Raw genomic sequence first — 12111 nt, 5'->3', positions numbered from 1 at the left:
CTCCGGCCGGGCAGTCAAGCATCCGAAGCCTCCCCTACGCCCAAGCATCTCCTCGCCGCTCGCCCGTCGCTCAGCCCCGGCCAGCCTCTCCCCCTGCGCCGTGCCGCCCACCACTCACCCACCCTCTCCCCGTCGCTCCGGCTGCCGTCGCCCGTCTCCCAGCCCCAGCTAGAGAGCGGAGCTCCCCTGGGCGGAACCCTCGGCCGGCCGGCGGCGAAGCTCCCTGGGGCGGCCGGGGGAGGAGCTCCCTGGGGCGGCCCTTCCTCCTGTCTTCTCCCATCCTCCCCTACCAGCATCCTCTGCTTCATGGCCTTCCTTGTGCTCTTGGCTCTTGTTGCTCTGCTAGTGGTAGGGATCACAGGGCTGTGGGATTACGCTATCGTGCGCCTCATATGGAGGCCCTACACCATAGCCAAGAAGTTCAGACAGCAAGGGATCCATGGACCCTCCTACAGGTTCTTGAAAGGCTGCAACGAGGACATCAAGAGCATGAAGGATGAGACTGACAGTTTGGTGCTGGATGTTCACGACCACAAGTATCTTCCACGGATCGCGCCACATTACCTCAAATGGAGGGCTCAGTACGGTACGTTTTGTGCTTTTTCTTTTGCGTTTGGGGTTTTTAAGTTGTTACTCCTAAATTAGTGTTATTCATCCGTTTCATTTTATCTAAAGGCCCAAAGAAGGTGACCTTTTACCTCCTAAGAGGTAATAGGTCACCATGTTTGTTTGATTTGGCTCTTTGTTTGGAGATGTAGAGTAGAAGGAATCAGTATATTTAGAACACATAATTTGTTACCTGATTGTATTATTCATTCAACCAATGATTGTCTTAAGGTACTGGATCAGCCCCTGGTACCAGGCAAGTTGTTCTTTTTTTTTGCGAAGATGTACCAGCCTACCAGGAAAGTTATGACCTCATTTGTGTTGTTGTATTTTTTTTTTTTGGCAAGAGTTTGTCATAGGCCATAGAAACATACATCCTACACAACTCAAGCAGAACACTGGAATATTAAATCTGCAAAAACTAAGTGTACAATTGATTTTTTTTCCCCAAACCCAAGTGTACAATTGTATATCTAACACGATGTTCATTATCTAAAAATGTATAACATGATCATGATGCTCGGACCCTTTATTGGCATACCTAATACTACCTCCATTCTCTAATGTTTGATGTTGATTAGTTCAAAATTGAACTTACCAACGGCAATATAAGGGATGGAGGGAGTACATAGCTTTCCCAAGAGTTCTTACATGGCACCACAAAACTTTACCCTAGTTAAAGAGCAACGTAATAAACAGAAACAATGGAGTTGCTTTATTTTTCAAGCAAACACAAGAAACTATGAATTATATATACAGAGTTATTGATAAAGTTTTTTGAGAAATCCAGGGGTTTACCAAATGGTTACTTCTTTCGCAGTTTTGACATATAGCTTGGTTTCAGGGGTGTGGTCTTTTTCTGCATTCTTTGTGGGATACTGGAAGCTAGGTAGCCTTGCCTGATACATGTTTAGGTGCTTTCAGGAGTGTTTGAACGATTTTTCCCCCAAACCTCTTTCTGTTTCCACCTCCTGTTTCTGTAATGCTACCAGGTATTCCCGTTATTCTGTAATGGAAATGGGACCATACCCGCTTCAAAAAATATTTCTCTTACAATATTTCATTGCTTTACAGGAGAACCATTTCTGTACTGGTATGGTCCACAAGCCCGAATTTGCATCTTTGACTATGAGCTGGCCAGGCAAATTCTTTCAAGCAAGTCTGGACATTTCGTGAAGAACGATGCACACCCAACTCTGTTGGCTTTGGTCGGTAAGGGGCTCGGCTTTATGGAAGGCACAGATTGGGTGCGTCATCGCAGGATAATCAATCCTGCTTTCACCATTGATAAGCTAAAGGTAATGCCTGACTCTCTTAGCTTGCTATCATGCTAAAAAACTGCAGCTGCCACTTGATGCAACCTAAATTATGGTACCATAATACACAAGGGTTAATCTATATGATTTCTTCATGCTGCTTTACCTTTATTCAGAAGAAAGAATCACATAATCGAAATAAGGTTAAAGTCTTAAAAGCTCTAAGAGATAGGACTGCAGAATAGAGGGCCCAGCCATACAGGCTAGGTATTTTTGCGAAATTAGCTTCATGTTGCTTTCATGTTATAAATACAGATGATGACAAAAACGATGCTGAATTTTGCTGAAAGCATGGTCAAGGATTTAGAAGATCAAGCATCCCAAGATGATAGTGGAGAAACAAAAGTGGATATCAACAAACATTTCAGTGAGCTAACAGTCGATAATATATCCTATGCCATCTTCGGAAGCAGTTACAAATTAGGAAAAGAAGTCTTTCAGGCACAAACTGATTTGCTGGAGATCACCATGGCAACTTTCCTTGATGTGCCGATACCAGTATTCAAGTAAGAATGTTTTCTTTCATTGATCCATATAGTTTAGAGAAGAGCAATTTCAAAATTTCTGTATACATACTTCATTTATTAAAACATTTTCCATACACAGTTGTCCTTATGCAGTGTCAATGTACACATATTGTTTTTCAATACAGATATCTTCCTACTGAAATGAATCGGCACAAATGGATGCTTGAAAAGAAACTTAGGAGCTTACTCACACAGATCATACAACCACGATTAGCAAGTGGTGAATATGGAAATGATCTGCTCGGTGTGATGCTTGACTCTTGCATTGAAACCAAGCAAGGAGGGAAGGAAATAGATCTCAGCTTGAGCATGGAGGAGATCATACATGAGTGCAAGCTGTTCTTCTTCGCTGGTCATGAAAACACATCCCTTCTCCTTACATGGTCAGTGTATTTGCTTAGTATATTCCCAGAATGGCAAGAAAGGCTCCGGAAGGAGGTTTTGAGGGAATTTGGGAGGGAATCTCCTAATCCCAATGCGCTTAGCAAATTAAGACAGGCAAGAAACAGATAACTGTGCATTCTTACTGCAATGTTTGTTTTTCTCTATGAATTTGATGAGTGTGTATCTGATTCATTTGGGACTTCAACCTATAGCTAACTATAACAAGCTATATATCGCAGATGACAATGGTGCTCTTCGAGACCTTGAGGCTCTACTCGCCTGCTCTTTTCATGCAAAGGAAGACCATGACCGATATGACAGTGGGATCAATGAAACTGCCCAAAGGCATAGCAATTGTCATACCTATCCCAATTATGCACCGAGAGAAGGTGGTTTGGGGAGAAGATGCGGATGAATTCAATCCACTGAGATTTGAGAATGGGATCTCGGGAGCAGCAAAGGTTCCACATGGCCTGCTAGCTTTCTCGATGGGGCCAAGATCATGCATCGGTCAGAACTTTTCGATGTTGGAAGCGAAATCGACGCTGGCCCTGATGCTCCAGAAGTTCTCATTCACTCTTTCGCCAGATTATGTGCATGCGCCTGTGGATCTGTTTACATTGAAACCTAAGTTTGGTCTTCCTGTAATCTTGAGGCCGCTGGATGTGTGATACTAGTACCTGACTTGTAACAGTGGCACACAGTATATTCCAAGAACCTATGAATCTGGGAGTTGCGTTTAATGGTACGCGGTGTATGTAGTGAATGTATAAATGGATTGGAAAAAATGGAGAATACTGAGCTCCTATCCTTGTTCCAAAGTCATTATTTACAAATATTAGTGTCAATGTTTCAAGAAAAAACAAACATTAGGGTCATTTTGATTGATTTGAAAAGCAGAAACATTACTTTTGTGGATGGCTAATCTACCCCGCTCTTTTCACACAATATCTACTTCGAGATAAATAAAAATAATAATCCGATTTGTTGATGAGCCTATCCAATGGTGCTTTCCTTTAATAAAAAAGATGAATCGGTGCTGGTTGGGAGAAGAACCGGCAACTGACCTTCCCTCCTATGTCCCACGGCTTGGATTAAGAACCTCAGAGCCTGCTCACTCCGGTTGCACCCGCCGTGTCGGGTATAGACCGGCGGCGCGGTCGCCACCACCGCTGGCGTCCAATTGATGCCCGGGGGCGGCGCTGGCGGCGTCGGTTGCTCGGCGAATTAGGCAGCAAGACGAGCTGAGCCGCCTTTCCGGGGCCAAAATCCATCTAAGCCAAACGCGCGGCGTTTTGTAGGAGTAAGTAATGGGCCGGCTTGCCCCGCGTGAGCAGGCCATCGGGCCGAGAATTTATCTCACGGCCCTGCAACGGGCCCGCATGAACAAGAGGAAAAAACAGAACTTGTAGGGCTAGGTTCTTCCTCTCCGTTGCTTCTTATGCTTGCTCTACAGATTTCTTCGAGTTAATTACTGGATGATTTTCTTCAAGTCAAAAAGATCAAGCCTAACTCTCTTTTGCAGGTAATTTTCAGGAGGAATTTGGTCGCTGCTCCCTCATCTATTTTTATAAGGTATAGTATGATTAGTACGATCTTCCAAATAACACTTTTACCATTCATTTATCTTAACCTACAACAACCATATAAAGTTTATATTATAAAAATAAAAATTAGTAGTCAAATTATTAATTAAAGATTGCAAAGTTTGAATCTTGATAGACGTGTACGCCTTGTAAATAAAAACGGAGGGAGTATTGTCTAAAGAGGAAGAGAAGATCACCCTAATGGCGAGCTGCCGAAGCCTGGAGATCACTGTTATGGAGATCTTCAGCAGATTTGGATGGAATACCATGAACAGAATTGCTACCTAGTTGCTTGTTCCTCTGTCTTTTAGTTCTGAACATTTCTGTAATGCTGCATGGCAATGGTGGTCTTAAGACTGCACTTTTGTTTCCAGTGGCTGTAGGCATTCAATCTTTTGAATGTTGAGGTCTGTAACTAATCTCATGTACATGGTCCAACATTGGATCGGTTGTGTCTCGATGAATGCTACTTGTACGAAGTAGCACGCATCTCACAGAGCTAGTAGTAATTAAGAAGCAGATATGTAATCGCACTTGCGCACGTCATTCTCTGAAGAAATCACTTGCACTGTTCCTTTCAACCTCTTAGCATCAGCAGTACTCTGTTGCTTGAATTGCTTCAAACGATAGCCATTCTATTCGACAGGGTTGGACCATTAGCTAGGTTTCTTCTTGCTCGATCGCACTTGCAAACGACGGGGAGAGCAGAGCAGCTGTAGCTGTCACACAAGGTCACAAGCCGTCGCCCTGTGGCTGTCAGATTGTCGCTGCCTCTACCGAACTGGAGAGAGTGCTCCCAAAGAAGGACGCAGACGTGTGCTCCTCCTCCTTGTCGTGCGTGGGGGAATCCTTCTAACTCTGCATGCACACAAACGAAAGCGCCGGCCCTGTTACAAAAAGAAAAAGTTTGCAGTCGAACATAGCATGTTGCAAATTTGTAAAAAGTTTCAGATGTGTAAATACTCGTGAACGGTGAACCTCGCATGCATGATTGCTGTACCTAGCCAGCGTCTTTGTTGCTACCTCCAGTGTAGGACTTGATGTTGATCTAGCAATCACCAGCACTACAAGTTGAGTGGCTGTGAATGATCCCTAACGTGGATATTTTTGTTTCTTTTCTTCTTCGCTTTTGATTTAAGCAACGAATTATCTCGTCTGGCAAGCTATTCTGATCATTAGGACCATCATATCTATCCACAACAGCCTTGAGCCCTGGCGAATGCGGGCGAGAAACTTGGGCGAATTGTCATGCCTCTGTAAGCCTTTCTTAGCGTCAAGGCTTTTGTAGCAGGGGGGCGTACAGATTTAGTGAGCTCAGTGGTACTTATAGTGCCGTGATTGCACAGCTTAACAGCTATGAGTGTCACAGAAGCTGTGGAACTGTGGCTACCGGGTTATTTCTTTCAGGGATCACCAGGTCAAGATCTGCACAGTGATGTGTCTGTGAAGAGAGCCGCGATTTGTTCTGATCTCCCACAAGGGCATGGCTTGCCAATTTCTCTGGCACGTATTCCCTCCATCTCAAATTGTAAGTCATTCTAAGAATTTTGGAGAGTCAGAGCATCTCAAGTTTGACCAAAATTATAGAGAAAATTATAAAGATTTTTGACATCAAATAGGTATACTATGAAGATATAATTGATAAAGAATCTAATGATACTTACATGACATCATAAATGTAATTATATTGTCATATAAATTTGGTCAAACTTGAGATACTTTAACTCTCCAAGAATTTTGGAATGACTTACAATTTAGGATGGATGAGTACGTTACTACTCGATCTTACCAGAACTGAAGATCACGTCGTTTCTTATAATTCGCTGCTGTACGATATATTTTATCTTATTAGGACTCAAGGTTATGTCGTTTCTTATAATTCGCTATGGTATGATATATTTTTAAACACACACGAAATTTATATACATACACGTATACTTATCATTAAAATACATGTACTCAACACCCCCATATGAGCATCTTTGGACCATTGGACCTGCAGATCTCGAGACCGACGAAATCACTGATTGCTGATTGCTATTAAGGAGCACGTCACCTTCATTATTCCAATGAAGAAATAGTGCTGTTAATTTTTTCAAAAAAAATCTAGAAAATTGCACGCATCCATACTGGGTCAAAGACTTCAACCCGACTGGATAGGTTTCACCACAAGAAACATAGCCAATTTTGGCATGATATATGATGGCATAACTTTTTCTTATTTAATGCTTAGCTATGCAGAAGCTAAAGAGTGATTTTAGGTCGATTGTATCACCTTGAATAAAGCTTTCTTTATTTTTAATAAACTGAGAAGCAAAGATTTACAATGCCGAGCTGCTCTTTGCACGTTATGTGCTTTTATTTATATGATAAATTGTAGGGTTCCAATTCTTTCTTTCTTAAAAAAAAGTAACTTATGACACACAAGTTTGACCAATTTTAAGTAATGCAGTTTAAATTGAAGGCTTTTCTGTACAAATAATGTACCTCTGCACTCTCATCGTAGACAAATAATTTCATTGAGGCATCATGATTTGCCCGTCACCATCCCTTTAAGAAAAAGGCAAAAACTGGTCCAATAGCCCTTTAGAAAAGAAGACAAAATGACCAGCGCACACAAACTTACAAGAAAAATCAGACACAAGCACACGAGACATAGAGCTAAAGCACCATATACATTCATATGTCTATAAGCAATAATAATGGAGCCGGAAAAACATGGTTAGATATGACACTGTGTTAGTGGCCACCAACATAACAGTGTTAGGAGTCATGGCCTCACACTAGAGAAGACGAGTGGACACACCACCACCAATCTCCAACTTGTCTCTGGATCCTCAATTTTCATTGAGCAATGTTAAATTGTTAATAACTCGACACTTACGCACAAAAAACAAGTACTGTACCCAACAAGGCGTTTCGCCTAGGATTAAGCCTGCTGACCAACTCAGCTCGACCTATTATCGATAAGAACATGGCACTGATAGTCGTGCTGCTAACGAGGCCCATGCTATACGCCATAGGACATCCGCCGCATATCAACACCAAGCGCTCCACCGCGCGTACGGGTTTCAGTGAGAAGGGCGACGAGAACCTGTAGAGGAGTTAGCAGTCGTCTCGCCGGCCGGCATGGTGGCCGTGCAGCTGGGCGCTCTGCTCCTGGCGCTTCTGCTCGCGCTGTGGCGCCTCGCGTGGCGGCCGCGCGCCGTGGCGCGGTCGTTCGCGCGGCAGGGGGTCCGGGGCCCGGCCTACAGGTTCCTGGCCGGGTCCCTGCCGGAGGCGAAGCGGCTGCTGCTGGCCGGCCGGATCGGGGTGGCGCCCCTCGACGCTGGCTGTCATGACATCATGCCGATCCTGCTGCCGCAGTTCCACAGATGGGTCGCCGACTATGGTAATCTGACACCTGTTTCTTTTTTCTTGATCCCCTTCTTTTCACCCAAGATACTTTATTAATGATAAGCATGTACTACAAACTCCTGAGGAAAGGAATTCCCATACAAAATTGAATGCAGAAATGATTTAGTGATATGAATTGGTTGGTCGTGAGCCACTTAGTTCCGGCGCCTTATCTTTAAGACGTACTCTACTTAACTTTCAGTATACGTTCACTGATTTCTACTTGTTTGTTCAGGGAGAACATTTCTGTTCTGGATCGGTCCAATTCCCGCTCTGTTCTCTACTGATCTACAGCTGATTAAGCAAGTGCTCACGGACAGGACGGGCCTGTACCAGAAGGACTTCATGATCCCCGTCCTGAAATTTCTCTTCGGCAACGGGGTCATACTGATAAACGGAGACGACTGGAAACGGCACCGGAAAGTGGTTCTTCCGGCTTTCAACCACGAGAAGATTAAGGTCATGGTCGACACCACGCCTCCCCTGCATGCACCGGCCGAGATATGAACATTAGCAGCATGTAGCAGCGGGCTGATGAGATTTAATTTGCCCCGTGTTCAGAGCATGTCGGCGGTGACAGCGGAGGTCACCAAGCAGATGATGCAGCAATGGCGCGAGCAGGTAGGCCAGAGCGGCGGCAAGGAAGAAGCGGAGATAGACATGATCCTCGCCTTCAACGACCTGACGGCAAAGATCAACGGCCGCGTCGCCTTCGGCACGAGCCACGAGGACGTCGAGGAGGTCATCGTCTTGATGCGGGAGATGCAGAAGCACGCCACTGCGGCCACGCTCGATGCTCCAATCCTCTGGTAAAGTAGTAGTAGTGTTCAGTATTCACTTGTATATGCAACTGCTCTGAATCCAAGCTCATGGCATCAACAGAAGTAATTTCTTCTCGTTCATTCAGGTATCTGCCGACTCGGCGTAACCTGCACGTTCGACGTCTGAACAAGCAGCTGAGGAGCAAGATCATGTCGATCATGCAGGCGCGACTGGCCGCCAAGGGAGCCAAGTCCGGCGCCGGCGATGACGCCGGCTGCGGGGACGACCTGCTCGGGCTGTTGCTGGAGGCGTGGACGCCGCAGCGGCGAGGGAGCGCCGAGACGCTGACGGCCGACGAGGTGATCGACGAGTGCAAGACCTTCTTCGCCGCGGGGCAGGAGACCACGGCCACCCTCCTCGTCTGGGCCATGTTCCTGCTCGCCGTGCACCCGCAGTGGCAGGACAGGGTCAGGGAGGAGGTCCTCCGCGAATTCCGCGGCGGCGACGGCGAGGCCCCCAGCGCCGATGTCCTCGGCCAACTGAAGCTGGTAAGCACTGCATCTCAACTCCCAGATCGAGATGATCAATGCGAGCATGCACGCGCACCTACCACACATGTAAGCTCATCGTCACGCATCATGCTTGCAGCTCCACATGGTTCTTCTCGAGACGTCACGCCTCTACCCGCCGATCGTGTACATCCAACGGAGGGCCGCCATGGACGTCGAGCTAGCAGGAATCAAGGTGCCCCAAGGGACGGTGATATCGATCCCCATCGCCATGCTGCACCGGGATAAGGAGGTCTGGGGCCCCGACGCCGACGAGTTCAACCCCATGAGGTTCGAGCACGGCGCCACCAAGGCGGCCAAAGACCCCAAGGCGCTGCTGTCTTTCTCCCTGGGGCCGAGAGTATGCACCGGCCAGAACTTCGGCATCGTAGAGGTGCAGGTTGCCATGGCGATGATCCTCAGGAAGTTCTCCTTCTCCCTCTCCTCGAAGTATGTTCATAAGCCGAAATATCTCCTGTCCTTGACCCCCAAGCTTGGGATGCCTCTCATCGTGAAGAATATAGATGGGTGACAATGGTTGTAAAACCTCCTTGTAGGGTGTGAGAATAAATATATGGTTACATTGTGTGATGAATGGTGGCGTTTCAATTATTTTTTTAAAAAGAAGTAACTATATGCCGACGCACCAGGATGGTCATCTAACTAGTGCTAATTGAACGTTAATTCTCAGAAAAAAAGAAACAAACTTTAGAAATCCTCACAGTAAACGACCACTATGAAAACAACCTAAAGTTACCCTGCCTAAATGCATCTAAATTGCCCACTCTGCCTTTATGAAAGTTAATAATCCATAGTAAACCACGTAAATTTGTATCTAAGTTACCCAAATTTGCCATTACAAAACATAATAATCTTCTAAATTACACACTCTTGTTATTATTAATATAAACTAAATTAACCCCCTAAATCTACAACTAAATTACTCATATACTTTGTTATGAATAAAATACCATAAATTATACTTACTCAAAGCAAATATATATACTAGAAACTAACTCAAAGTACTTATTTTTACCACTATATATACTAGAAACTAACTCAATGTAAATATATATGCTGGGTGCCACCGGACAGACCAAAATATACATGCATCCATGGGCAATAAGTATCTTCGTAGTTTAGCAATGATTAAAAATGTTTCCTTCACCAACCACATAGCAATGAAACTAATAATGCACGGTGATGATAAATTAGTTAAGTTAGTTGCTACTTTAGACATGTTTATGCATTTGTTTACAGAAACATTATACCATATATGCATTGGTAGTTTCGTCATAAGAGCTCCATTTTTTAAAAAAAAAGTATGTTACTCATAAATTTTTAATAGAGGAAATTCAACATGTTTGGCACAATTGTGTACATGTAAATCGTGGCTGCACGTTTATGCTAATAAGAGTGTATTTTCACCAACTTTTTACTAGAAAAATTACCAACATAAAAATCTGTTAGTACTAGAAATAAAAATATAAATATTACTGCAGAAGCTAATAAAATACTTTTGTCTCCCTATCACGTCTATGGTAAATAAAAATTACAGTATAGCTATAACTAGCTACTTTATAGCAACTCCAGGTGTTCCCCAACATCCCGCCAATAGGGGGTACTGTGACTGCACCCTAATTAATCTCACTTTCAGGATTATTGTGAAAGATGTTTTTGCAGTCTCGCAATATATCATCCCCAATAACACATACTCTTTTCCTTCACTATATATAAACAGCCATATATACAAGAGAGCTCATCTGCACAAATCTAATGAACAATTCCAATGAAGTTCATTAAAAAAACCAATAATTTTATCGCGCACCTTGAGGACGACAATGGATGCCGGGCTGCAGCTAGGAGAGGAGGTCGATCATCACGCCGCTGCTAGCTTGCCGTTAGCTCGGAAGAGGAGGTATGCTTGGGGCACGATTGCTCACGTCATAGACCGGTAGGGCTCAGGTGGCGACAGAGCAGCTCGCGTTGTAGCCAAAGAGGGGCTTAGGGCAGCAACAGTAGCAAAGCAGCTTGGGGGTGTGGCAAACAGTGCAAACTCCGTCCGAGCTTATGCGGGGCTCATGGTGGCCAAGGATGATGGGCGGGTTGGACGGCTGGTGGCAGAGCAGCTCGGGCGTATCTTGGGTATAGGCTGACATGCGGTTGCATTTTGTTCAAAAGAAAGGGAGGTATACGAGAGTTAAGGGTGATTTATTGTTGATCACCTGTAACACTTTATTAGGATCGAGGGTTTTTATTGGGGACTCATGAAGAACACCCAAAATCATAACGATGGTTGGGGATTTAGAGGAGGGGAGAGGTTATTAGGAACCTTCTTTTGTGAAAAACGCATATCAGCTATCTCGTGCTTGCATATCTAAATCTAAGTTTTGAAACAGACCTTTCATGGGTTCAAAGAAAAGAAGAGTACGAGTGGGTGATGTGATTGACTAATAGGAAAGTGATAGGAGTTGTGATCGGGTTTCTTTTTTTGCCAAGGATATTCTTATTCACTGCTCAGAGAAAATGAAAAAAAACAAAAGCCAAGCAAGAACAGTCACTCAGCACCGATCAGGCAGGAAGCTGGTTGGAAAACGATTCGAGAAGTGAGAACTAGCGACGAAGGGCGCTGCTGTGCTTATTTTCATGCCAACTTCTATCTATCTGGACAGACTTTGAACAAAGGGAAATGTAGAACTTGAAATTCTTTATTCAAAGGCTTGACTTTGATACAAGTAGCATGGTAGGAAATATACTTGGTCTCTTTAGGGCTGTACCTAGTATAGCATTGTTATAGGTACTTTTGATCTGCAGATTGTACTAGTAACTATCCCCCTGAGCTTTGTTCTAGAAAATCCATTTTATCGAGTAGTTGGATCATATCTTCACTTTCCTATCTAGCTTTGGTAGCAGGAGTACGTGTCCAACGGCTGGTAAGACCCCGTCTTTTATGTGAAAAGCGAAGAAGGAAAGCATGCTCAAAGAA

At 44.4% G+C, this 12111-nt stretch overlaps 2 protein-coding genes across 2 annotated transcripts; both read left to right on the top strand.

The window, feature by feature from the left end:
• Window positions 1-3654, top strand: LOC117839047 (cytochrome P450 709B2). Its single transcript, XM_034719284.2, has 5 exons — window positions 1-586; window positions 1681-1904; window positions 2178-2428; window positions 2575-2947; window positions 3073-3654. Exons 1-5 carry the CDS (start codon window positions 307-309, stop codon window positions 3502-3504), a joined length of 1560 nt encoding a protein of 519 aa, XP_034575175.1. The 5' UTR covers window positions 1-306; the 3' UTR covers window positions 3505-3654.
• A 3725-nt stretch (window positions 3655-7379) lies between these two features.
• On the top strand, window positions 7380-9720 carry LOC117835437 (cytochrome P450 709B2). Its single transcript, XM_034714784.2, has 5 exons — window positions 7380-7810; window positions 8051-8274; window positions 8377-8624; window positions 8723-9125; window positions 9226-9720. The coding sequence occupies exons 1-5, from the start codon at window positions 7549-7551 to the stop codon at window positions 9655-9657; spliced, it is 1569 nt and encodes a 522-aa protein (XP_034570675.1). The 5' UTR covers window positions 7380-7548; the 3' UTR covers window positions 9658-9720.
• The last annotated feature ends 2391 nt before the right edge of the window (window positions 9721-12111 follow it).

The sequence above is a fragment of the Setaria viridis genome, chromosome 9 (genome assembly GCF_005286985.2).
Source record: "Setaria viridis chromosome 9, Setaria_viridis_v4.0, whole genome shotgun sequence".
NCBI classification, from domain to species: Eukaryota; Viridiplantae; Streptophyta; class Magnoliopsida; order Poales; family Poaceae; genus Setaria; species Setaria viridis.
Note: the sequence above shows the minus strand (reverse complement) of the source record. Positions and strands in the feature narration are given on the sequence as shown.